This window comes from Diabrotica virgifera, chromosome 9 (assembly GCF_917563875.1).
Source record: "Diabrotica virgifera virgifera chromosome 9, PGI_DIABVI_V3a".
NCBI classification, from domain to species: domain Eukaryota; kingdom Metazoa; phylum Arthropoda; class Insecta; order Coleoptera; family Chrysomelidae; genus Diabrotica; species Diabrotica virgifera.
Genome location: NC_065451.1, coordinates 35,938,237 through 35,951,029, shown reverse-complemented (window position 1 = coordinate 35,951,029; position 12,793 = coordinate 35,938,237). Strand labels below are relative to the sequence as shown.

The 12,793-nt window shown below is 33.2% G+C and overlaps 1 protein-coding gene across 1 annotated transcript in view; it reads right to left on the bottom strand.

The window, feature by feature from the left end:
* Window positions 1-12,323, bottom strand: part of LOC114329374 (sensory neuron membrane protein 1-like) — a 93,983-nt gene extending 81,660 nt beyond the window's left edge. The window contains exons 1-2 of the mRNA XM_050662029.1: window positions 12,063-12,323; window positions 9,504-9,661 (exon numbers count right to left, since the gene is read on the bottom strand). Of these exons, the coding sequence (XP_050517986.1) occupies window positions 9,504-9,661; window positions 12,063-12,200 (296 nt within the window). The 5' untranslated portion in view covers window positions 12,201-12,323. The remainder of the gene's footprint in view (window positions 1-9,503; window positions 9,662-12,062) is intronic.
* Between the last annotated feature and the right edge of the window lie 470 nt (window positions 12,324-12,793).

Genomic DNA, 12,793 nt, shown 5'->3' with positions numbered 1-12,793 from the left:
CTAGAGAACTGTAATTTTCAGAATAGCTCAGAACCAGAAGACAATGCAATATTCAATAGCTTTTAGCTCTCTTAAAATAATTGAATTATTTGTCCTACGGTTGGTCTAAGGAATTCGCAGCATTCGTATCCCACAGAACATTTCAATGGCGTTCCGATTGTTTCAGGGTCCAAGATTCACATCCGTAGGTCAGTATTTAAGCGTTAAATAATCGTCGCGAAGGTGTTAAAATCGGTGGTGAAATTATTAATAACATCAGATACGCAGATAATACTGCCATAATAGCAGATAGCCTAGAAAACCTTCAAACCCTGTTGAACGCTGTAGACAACGAATGTATTGCAAAGGGTTTAACAATCAACGCAAATAAAACAAAATGGATGATGGTCGGAAAAATTAATATCGAAGAATCAGTACTAAAATTAGATACCAAAATCCTGGAAAGGGTGGAACACTTTAGACATTTGGGTAGCTGGATTGACTGCAGGGTGAGAAGTGATGAGGAAAGGGTACCCCCCGTTAAGATAGTCAAAATGCCCTCACTCTCAGAATTCAATTTTTTTAATTTTTTTACGTTCTGCGGAATTAAAAAATGAGATGACTCGAATTTTTAGCTCGCCACCCCCCTTACCCCTCCCCCCACAGTCAAAAACGTATATTTTTAGATTTAATTTTTTTTTAGTTGGGTTGCAATTGATTTAAAAATTTCAAAAAATTCACACATGTGGCTGAGGCTTTTACAAAATATGTCCATTTTTTATGGACCCTTAGGTCGAGTGTACATAACCTCAATTTTTTTTAACTTTTTTAAAACCTATACCTTTTTTAGAGGGGGCTGCAGGTCCAATTATTTTGCGTTTTATATATTTTATCAAAAGCTATCTCTCTGATTTTTTTTTAGATTTTTCCGTCAGGTGCGCCATCTTGAAAAATCCGGAAAACTGTTTTTTTAGCGGGGTTTTGGGGATTTTCTCCATTTTATAGACTGCTACATAGATCAACTTAAGGTTTTGTTAATAGATTATGTATAATTTGAAATAACTAAGTATATTAGGTTATTAAAAAATTGGGCGAAACACTTTTAAACCCCCTAAAAACCATGTTTGTTTAAAGTTTTGTAAGGATTTTTGCGGGTCTAATTATATGTTTTGAGGTCGATACAACCTGAATTTTTTTTTAATTTTTTTACGTTCTATATGATTTTAAAAAATTATAACTCACCGCAAATTTTAGCCCACTTCCCATATTCCCCCTCCCCCACAGCCAAAAATGTCAATTTTTCGATTTTATTTTTTTTTAAGTTGGTTTGCAATTAAATTATAAATGTTGTTCTGAAGCTATTTCTTTGTGGCATTTTTGTAATTAACTATTCTAAATGGAAATAAGCCGCAATTTAACTAAAAAATGATTTGATTTTCCATCTGTAATGCGATAGAGAGAATTCGATAATCTGTGACGTACTGAAAAAATGGTTTGGAACGATCTATATAAGTCAGATTAAATTAAATTATTAGAAGATTTTTTTACCATGCAACATTTTTGTTTAATTTATTAATATTTTGTATTTTGACAACGACGTCCGTGGTGGACGTCGAAACGTTAATAAAATCATTTTTTAGTTAAATTGTGGCTTATTTCGCGTTTAGAATAGTTAGTAATTATTAAATTATAAATTACAAAAAATTCACACGCACAGCTGAGGCTTTTACAGAACATCTATTTTTATGGACCCGAAGGTCGAGTGTACATATTATAACCTCATTTTTTTGTTTTTTAATAGGTACGTATAACTTTTTTTGGCGATGGCTGCTAATTTTTTTGTGTTTTGTGTATTTTACAAACCATCTACGTTTGGCTCATAATGCAAATAGTCCACGCTGTATGCTTGTCCCGTTAGGTAAATTATTCCGATTAATTTTTTTGCACAAACTGACTCAAAAACTGGTCCTTATAACAAACCCACAAGGTGCCAGGCAATACCGCGGTCGTAAAATTGTTTAAACATTTTTTTAAACGAATTCAAAAAATCAATTTTTTCTCTTCGGACAAATTTGTTTTAGATTCTCTGGATCAAGTTGAGCAAAAAAGGTATCTTATGATTTTTCTATAAAATTGACTGTTTTCGACTTACATGCAATTTCAAATTTGAAAAACGCGAAAATGGCCATTTTCGAGGCTTAATAACTCGATTAAAAATTATTATTATGAAAGTCATAAAGTGACCAACTCAAAGTTTAAAGCCCCCCTGCAATAGCCTAAAGAAATTTTTGTCATTATTTTATTACTATTATTTTTAATAATTAAAAATGAGCGCTAAGCATGTATTGAAGCAACCGTCCGCGAGAGAGAGTTGTACAATATTCATTGGACGTTTTAAAAAAATATCGATTGGAAGTCAAAAATACGTTTTAAAAAAATAAAAAAGAAATTTTGAGGTTATATGTATTGTACACTCGACCTACACGGGTCTATAAAAAATAGATATGTTTTGTAAAAGCCTCATAAAAATTTTAAATTAATTGCAACCTTAAACAAAAAATAAATAGAAAAATTGACGTTTTTGTGGGGGCAGGGGGAGGGGGTGGTGGGCTAAAAATGCGATTAGTCTTATTTTTAATCACATATAAAGTAAAAAAATGAAAAAAAAAATATTCAGGCTGTATCGATCTCAAAAAATATCATTAAGCCCGCAAAAACCCTTATATAACTTAGAAAACATGGTTTTTAGAGGGTTACAAGGTGTTTTGCCCAATTTTTGATAATCCTAAAATACTCATTTATTTAAAATTATACATAATCTATTAACAAAACCTTGAGTTGATCTATGTTGCAGTCAATAAAAGGGAGAAAATCCCTATAAACCCCGTAAAAAAACAGTTTTCCGGATTTATCAAGATGGCGCACCTGATGGAAAAATCTGAAAAAAATCAGAGACATAGCTTTTGATAAAACACACAATATCCAAAAAAAATTGGACCTGCAGCCCCCTCCGAAAAAAAGTTATAGGTTTTAAAAAGTTAAAAAAAAATTGAGGTTATATACACTCGACCTAAGGGTCCATAAAAATGGACATGTTTTGTAAAAGCCTCAGCTACACGTGTAAATTTTTTGAAATTTTTAAATCAATTGTAACCCAACTAAAAAAAATTTATTCTAAAAATCTACGTTTTTGGCTGTGGGGGGAGGGGTAAGTGGGGTGGCGAGCTAAAAATCCGCGTTATCTCATTTTTTAATTGCACAGAACCTAAAAAAATTAAAAAAATTTAATTCTGAGAGTGAGGGCATTTTGCCTATCTTAACGGAGGGTACCCTTTCAACCAGAATAGAACTTGCACGAAAAAGCTTTATTAGCTGACGTTCTGTATTGTGCAGTAGAAGTCTATCATTTACCACACGTCTAATAGTATTCAAGTGGTACGTCTGGTCCGTTTTGTTCTATGGATGTGAAACTTGGACATCAAAAGTGAAGAATCTCAACAAATTAGAAGCGTTAGAGTTGTGGTGTTACCGTCGCATGCTCAAAATTCCGTGAACGTTACACATATCCAACGAACGTGTGCTGTAGACCATGCACAAAGAGCGAGAATTGATCACCGTCATAAAAATGAGAAAGGTTCAATACTTCGGTCATATAATGAGAGGACATAAATATCGCTTACTCCGGTTGATCATTGGTAAACGCTGGGTTGGAAGAAAACTACTACTGTCCTGGCTGCGTAACATTAGACAATGGACAGGTCGAACGGTCGAGGAATTGTTTCACTGAGAAAGATTTCATCAGCTTGTTAATACGACGATCGCCAACGCTTGAAAACAAGCACGCCACACAATGAAGAAGAGGTCAGTATTGGGAATATTAAGCGGTTGGTCAACCTCATTCTTAACGCTCTTGAAATTTGACACTCCTTTCATTCCAGTCCTTTTATTCCTTCCTGTAGTGACCCTATGTGTTTGTGATCAATGATCCCAGATATAAGTATGAGCTCACAACCTTAAACCGGTAAATTGTGGTTGTGTGTGGATTATTGTTATGTAGTCTATCGTTAGAACGTTATAGTCTAAGAGCGAGAGCCGAAAAATCATTGTCATAAGTAATATAAAGTTTGGCATGTGAAATGTGTCCATTGTATATTGATAATTATGACCCGCCCGCTCAGGCTGACACCTCAGTGGATACAGAAAGTAGCAATAACGGATGAAAGGGAAAAGTCAGTGTAGTCATTAAAGGTTTTCACCTCCTATTTTGTTAAACCTCCATCGATTTGCATGAAAATTGGAGACTAGTTAGAGCATACCTCAAGAAATAAAACTGATTTGGTACCAACTTGCATTTTTTCCCTGGGGGACCCGCCATACCACCCCTTCTCGTGGGTGAAAACTATTTTATTAAAAATAACCCCACACATTGATAGAGGGACAAATTTTAAGTAAAATTTGTTACATCATGTTATTAAAATAAGTCAATACTTTTTGAGTTATTAAAGATCAAAGATTTCTCTATTAAAGAGCACATGCGTGAAGTTACGGATGATAAAAAGAACATATTAATTAATTGTATGTTAGTAAAATATTATTTTTATATTATTTCGATATTATAAATTTAGCAAAAATGTATTCGAATATGTCAAATGTACCCATTATTGGACACCCCCAGTTTCTGGATATATTCAGTTTATATTTTGATAGAATAAATTCAATAAAATACCGAAATAATACAAAAATAATATTTTACTAACATACAATTAATTAATATGTTTTTTTATCATCCGCAACTTCACGCATGTGCTCTTAAATAGAGAAATCTTTGATCTTTAATAACTCAAAAAGTATTTATTTATTTTAATAACAAGATATAACAAATTTTACTTAAAATTTGTCCCTCTATCGATTTGTGGGGTTATTTTTAATAAAATAGTTTTCACCCCCGGGAAGTGGTGGTATCCACCATCAGGGTAAAAGTGCAAGTTGGCACCAAATCAGTTTTGTTTCTTGAGGTATGCTCTAACTAGTCACCAATTTTCATTCAAATCGATGAAGGTTTAACAAAATAGGAGGTGAAAACCTTTAATGACTGCACTAACTTTTCCCTTTCATCCCTTATTGCTACTTCCTGTATCCACTGAGGTGTCAGCCTGAAAGGGGTCATAATTGTTAATATACAATGGACACATTTCACAATAAAAACTCCATATTACTTATGACGATGATTTTTCGGCTCTAGCTCTCCGTCTATTATTAGAACTAATAGAACAGCAAATGAGGCGTCGAGTGAGAGCATATACCTCAAAGGTGATATTAAAGGTGAGAAATTTAACATCGGACTTCCTGTGCCAGACTTGCAACTGGAAGCTGAAAGTTGTGTTTTAAAGTCGCCGAAATAGTAGAAGAAACTGCCTTAGTGTCTTAGTAGTGACCCTGAGCTCCAGGTGCTCCGGGGACGGTCTGATGGCAAATTCGTGTTAAGAGACTCCACAACCCCCAATAACAAAATCGGACCTTTAATATACTTATTTGGACATGTTTATGCACTTTTGGATGCATCTTATGCACTTTAAAATGCAATTATGCATTTACGCCAATTTTTCTATTGTAGACTTTTTTCCTGACATCATCCTCAGCACAATGCAAAAAGTTTCAAGTCTCTAGGTGCTATATTTAGATTGATTCTGGTGTTTTTAGTTCTAAATGCCCTGGTCTACAAGACGGTATTTGATAATATCGTTTGTGAATTTGCAAGGCTAAAAAGGTGATATTTTTAAAACCATTAATAAACAAGTTAGTTAAAAACTTTTGAGTAAACAATAATAAAATATTTACAGCTCACTATTGTTTTCGATTATACCTTTAGTCGCTATAAATTATGTTATTTTTATCCCTTGTATAATACACAAGAATAAAAAACCGCTAAAAGCCGTAAACATTAGTGGCGCATACAATATTCCTGCTACAAAAGAGCTGATATGAGTATTACGTGGCGCGAAAATATATCTTCATTTCGGTGAAAAATAAAATTCTCGTTTTATTTTAAAATATTTTTCCATGGTACATATTTGTTAAATTTGAAGTAAAACGCGCCACAAAAGAGTAACCTTGGTACAGTTTGCATTTTAAAGCTCTTCTGTTTTTTCAGAAGCGTTTTACTTCAAATTTAGAAAATATGATGGAAAAATATTTTAAAATTAAAAGAGAATTTTATTTTCCATTAAAATGAAAATACATTTTCGCGCCACGTAATATTGATATCAGTTCTTTTGTAGCAGGAATATTGTATGCGCCACTCATTTTTACGGCGTTTAGCGGTTTTGTATTCTTGTATCAGGAGTTTTTCAAAGCTATTTATAAATTCAATGTATGAAATTGAATGTAATGTTTCTCGATTACACGTTAAGCGTTATAAATGGTCGCCTCTGTCGCATTATCTCCCAAATAATCTAATGTCCATCGAATGTACAGTAGATTTTTTTTCTATTCGAAATTGATTAAAAAAAATAAGAGGATGGCCGGTAAATGAACTCGAATTGCCCGATCAAATTTAGCGTCGTAACCACTACAACTACATATGCCATTTCGGTGATAATGTTTAAATAGATTATACTTTTGGAACTCGATAACTAGCTTAACCGATTTTGATAACTAAACGTGAGTTTGAAACGTATTGACGAGTAGTATCAGATGCATCCAAGGTTATGCATGATAACTGAAGGTATTACAGGAATTAATGAGCTTGAAAAACCGTTTTTTCTTATAGGAAATAGATTTGATCATATTTATAAAGCCTATAACTTAAAAATTATAATTTTCCCAGATATGATATATACACCGTTAGACGCGTCAAGAGACCTCCTACAAACGCTCAGTCATTGGCGCAATTCGTAGGTTGAAATTGTGAATAATTGTCGAAAAACCAAAATTTTAAAAGTTTAGTTTTTTAAAATAAAAATAAATTTCGACCACGAGTCAGGATCCTGTTAACCGAGATACGATAGTACCAAGCGGCTAGTACCAAGTTTTTTAGTTTTTTGGCTATACTGAGCCGTGTGTATGTCTGATCCTAACCGATTAGGTACCATTTGAAAGCTTAACTCAACGCTATACCCCCAAAAAATATGCCGTTTTGTACTTAACCAGTCCTATAGCTGGCTTATGGGTGGTCAAAAGTCACAAACTACACAGGTTTTGAATCGGCCCTGACCCCTCTTGAAAAACAGAAAAAAAAATTCAGATCGGTGTAACTTTTTCACGCACATACACACATATTTTGTACATACATACATACAAACATTTTCCCATTTTTAAATAGAAATTGAGTCATATTTCTGAGCTCGGTAACTTTTGAATGGTATAACTGATTTTCAAAATTGTACCGGGTGTCCCAATAAGAATGGCTCTCGGCCATATCTCAGGAACCGTTTATAGTAGAGCTTTGAAATAAAAAATTTTATAACAAAAGTTGCCTCAGGAAAAGCCTGGAAATTATTTTCATAATTGTGGGTCCACCGCTAGAGGGCGTAATTGAATATCAAAAATAAAAAAATCTAAATTTTACAAAATTTTCCTAATAAAGGGGCACTGGAAATCCGATTATTGTATTCTTCATCAAATTCTGCGCATATCTGATTTAACAAGTTTAACTCTACCTTTGCAAATAAGAGGTGGGGGTGAGTGGGAACCTTGTTATGAAAAAATGGCTGTAAGTCCGGTTCTGCTAAATCAAATTTTGAAAACTGGGTCTTGTTGAAGACAGATCTTTTTCTTCAATGTAAGCGTGATAATTTTGAACCATCCTAATAATCAATAAGCCAGCTGGGAGGCGTTATTTAATTTTTTTCAGAAATCTAGTTTTCTTTGGAAAATATTAAATACAAGTATGCATTTTTAATCATACTTTATAAAATTAGATTAAATTAGCAATAGAATAGCGAAAACCGCATGTCGATACCTTTTTTCTATCTCAAGATATCTCGAGAAACGTGTAAATTTTATACATAACTGTTACTATCACCGGTAAACTAAGTTAATGAAAAAACAAAATAACATTTTCCAGATGTCAACGTATAAAAATATAATTAATTAAAACAACAATATAAAGAGAAGCAATACTATTAAAATTAAATATAACACAGAACAAACAGAACTACTTAGTGACGACCTAAATATTCAAATTGTTGCCCATCATACACTACTCTAGAATACATTATCCAGAGAATACTAAACGCCATTCACAGCATATCGAGAGCAGAAATTGAGACTGCTGTTCAATCTACTCTTGAAAGAGTAAATGTTTGCAACGAAAATGATGGGCAAAAATTTGAATGTTTATGTCCTCACTAAATAGTTGTTTTTATTTCTTTGTAATAGGGCTTTTCAACGCTTCTCATTTGTTTTGAGCCTCTGTCATATGCCGTATAATCCGTGTATAATATTAATATACGAGATATGAACGAGGCTCGAAACAAATGAGAAGCGTTGAAAAGACCTAATATACGTTGAGAGCTGGAAAATGTTTCTTTGTTGTTTCCATAGCACACTACTTTTAATGAATTATTTCGTTTACCGGTGACAGTAACAGTTATGTTTTAAAATTTACACGTTTTGTAAGATATCTCGAGATAGAAAAAAGGTATTAACATGCGGTTTTCGCTATTCTGTTGTTAATTTTGTCTAATTTTGTAATATGGTATTAAAAATGCATGTTTGTATTTAATATTTTCCAAGAAACACTAGATTTCTGAAAAAAATTAAATAACGCCTTCTAGCTGGCATATTACTCAGTAAGTTGATTCGAAATCATAACTTTTACATTGATGAAAAAGATCTATCTTCAACAAGACCAAGTTTGAAAAATTTGATTAAGCAGAACCGGACTCACAGCCAGTTTTTCATAACAAGGTTCCCACTCACCCCTACCTCTTATTTCCAAAGGTAGACCTAAACTTGTCAAATCAAGTATGCGTAGAATTTTATGAAGAATACGACGATCGGATTTCCAGTGCCCCATCATTAGGAAAATTTTGTAAAATTTAGATTTTTTTAATTTTTGATATTCAATTACGCCCTCTAGCGGTGGTCCCACAATTATGAAAATAATTTCCAGGCTTTTCCTGAGGCAACTTTTGTTATAAATTTTTTTATTTCAAAGCTCTACTATAAACGGTTCCTGAGATATAGCCGAGAGCCATTCTTATTGGGACACCCGGTACATTCGTTGGAAAGGTAATGATCAGTACTATCAGAAGTCGTAAAGGTCGTACTTACATTTTCGAAATTTTTGGGAACGAGAACGAAAAACAGACCCTAAATGGGGAGGGCCGTAAAGTCCACACCCTTGGACCAAAATGGATGGTTAACATATGGATGGGCGAGACTTTTTCTAAATTTTAAGATGGAATTTGGCCCAATTTTCAATTCAATCAGATTTTGAAAATCGAAAATTTCGTGTATATATTAGTGTCGCATGTAGGGGGGTTGTTTATTTATTTTATGCAAACTACCAAGTAACTTACTTGTATACAAATGGTCCAACTTCTTTCACTACGGGTTTAGCTCCTTGTAGGATTTCGTCAGGATTCTGAACATCATACACATAAACTTTAAAAATAAATGGAAAGGGAGTTTTTACAAAAATGTCCCACTGTTGCGTATTTTCTTTTAATACTTTGGTCTAAAAAATTATAATTTCAAAAAATTAAAAATAATAAAAAAAAACATTTTGAAATTAATTTCTTGTAATATGTTTCATTTTAGAGTGTATTATTGTATAAACTTATTGTATAAACTTATTGTGTAAAGCTTATTGTATAAACATTAGAGATGTAATAAGTCCCGAAATTCCTAACCTGCAAACTCTATTTTTAGAGATCTTTTATTTCAAGCCAGGAATTTTCCATTTTTCCCTTTGTTTAGTACCTACTGTCTTTTTCTTAGTTTTTTTACGTCTGCCTACTCTCCGTCAGCTTTGAGGTATCGACTTTTTATGTATAATGGTATATTTTTTTATCAAAGAATTTAAAAAAATTATCCAAATGAATTATAAATATTTTCAAAACGTTTACGACCCAGTCGGACTGGATCAAAAACGTTTGGAAGATATTAATAGTCTAGTATAGTCTATAGTTTATAATTTTTAATAAAAAAATACAACATTATACATAAAAAGTTTTTTACTTCATTGTAAGTTTGTTTAAATTATGGTAGCTCATTACTAGAATTTTTCATTTTAATTTTTATAAAGATACAAATTTTTAAGCACGTACGTAATATTCTTCTATTCTAGTCCACAGTAGGGGAGAATGGGGGAATGGGAGCCATCGGGTAATGAGAGCCACCCAGTTTTATTTAAATTACGCGCTTTTAAATACTTGCTGACACTGGCGACACGTTACCGACAATGCAGAGATGCAGCGACATCGTTGCAGATGTTTATTCAGTGTTGTTTGAATGTTGTGTGAGCATAGTAGACTTTTTGAAGTAATCGTTATAATACACGTGGTTTACAAAATTCACGGTAAGTTAGTCCCAACATGTTTTTCTTAAAAACTATTTTATGCAAACTAAACTTAACTACCTAAAGAATAATTGCATGTGATTTGTTTTTTTAATCACCTGGTTTTGGTAATTTTTTTCATAGGTTAAAATTTTCTAAACAAAACGGGTAATGGGAACCATTATGAAGACTCATCAGATGGGACTCATCGGATTAAGAAAATGTCAGTGATAAAGACCTTTGTGATGATAACTCGGATAATGAAGATGAAACAGATTTATGTTTGATCTGCTATGATTCTGGGAAAAGTGGCAGAACTGTGGTATCGCTGTACAGCTTGTGGTCGATGGGTACATGCAGATTGTTCGGGGGTTGACACAGCTAAAGATTATCTCTGTGACTTTTGTTTAAACAAAATGAGTTAAAAACAATGTATTACTATTTTTGTTATGAAAATTAGAAAGTTAATACAGATAAAACTTAAAATAAATTGTGGTTCTTATTACCCGACCTATTGGGGCAATTGGAGCCATTCACTATATTTAGTAATTTCATAATAACTTTAACATAACTAAATAAATTTACGCAATAATAATAGCGAAGGTTAATTAATATTTTAAAGTAGCTCTTAGCCTGGACCGATTTTTTATATACTCTAAAATTTATTTTTTATTAAAGAATATAGTTAAGTGGTTCCCATTCCCCCATTCTCCCCTACTCTTCAATTTCTTGTTGTAGGCAATATTGAGAGAGTGGAATACGAACCAAAGATATGATTTATGACAACAAAAGCCAGGTCCTGGCCTTTGTGGACGATGTAGTGTTAATGGCAAGAAATGAAGGGGATCTGCTGAGGCTAAGCAGTATGGACTGATTATTCACTAGCAAGAGATAAAGTATATATGGAAATGGGGCAAACCACATAAGAAGACACGCAAGTAAAGACTACCACAAACAACGAGAAGAAAGAGTATTGCTTCAAGAAGGTGAAGGAGTTTGAGTATCTAGGAATAACCTTGACAAGTAAAGGGGAAGAAAGCCAAAAAATTGAGAAGTGAATTTCGAGAGGAACGAAGACTGTCGGAGCCCTACATAAACAACTAAGATCAAAAAACATTTCCAGAGAGGCAAAATGAGACTACACCGAACAGTGATCCAGGCCACAGTCCTTTACGGGAGCGAAACATAAATCAAGGAAATGTGAACATCTGGGAGCAAAGTGTTCTAAGGAAGATATTCGGGGAAGTGAAAAGCGATAAAGACGTTTGGAGGAGACGAAAAAATGCCGAGATCATAGGATCGGAAACCAGAAATTATACAGATGGTCAGAACAAAGAGACTGAGATGGACTGAGATGAAGGTGGGCAAAGGAATCGCTGCTGAGATGCGAACGAAAGAAGAGAAGAGGACGACCACGGAAAAAGTAGCTAGAAGTGTAAAAGAAGACCTTGAAACAATCGGGATAACAAATTGGAGAACTGCGGCCATGGACAAAGGAAAATGGAGGAACACAGTCGAAAAATTTCAGGCTCTGGGCATTTAAGACTTGTTGAGCTGTATGTATACGGAATATTCTTACCTCCCAAAGTTTTGTCGTCACAGCATCCGGTATTATTTTAAACCCTAAAAATACCGCTCCAAAAACAAGTATTCCTCCTACAACTCCTAATATAATAAGGATCCTATTGGATACATTAAAACTGATTGCATTGACCATGATTTTATTTTTTTATGCCGGAAAAATTTTCTATCCGTTACAACTATTCACCATGCCGCAATTTTTACATAATACACAATTTTGCTGTTACGCGTTAGCCTATATTATATCTAATTATTATATTTCATAAAAAATTACTTCTCTAATGATTGGCAACAATTGAATCGTAATAATTTCCATGTAGGTATCTGCCATCATATTTGTTCCATTTATTAAAACAAAGTCATTATAGATTTCATTACAGATAAATATAATGTTTTCATGTGTGTACTGATGATGTTGGGATAAATCACCATGACATCTACACCATATACTAAGGTTCAAGTGTGATTATTTTCTCTGTGAAAAATTGAACATGCCTAAAAAATTTTATCATAAGTCTTTTCAGGCCAGTTACCACGTTATAATATTTATTCTGAAATGAAACTCACAATAATTCTGAAATTCATTATTTCGAGAATGAGTGTTTTTGGAAATAAATCTCGAAAAAGGTGGATTGTTATTTTTATATTATGATTTTTTGGCATATAGATCATACTAGTGAGGTCATACGTCTGGGTGTGATGACGTAATCCATGATTTTTTTAATGAGA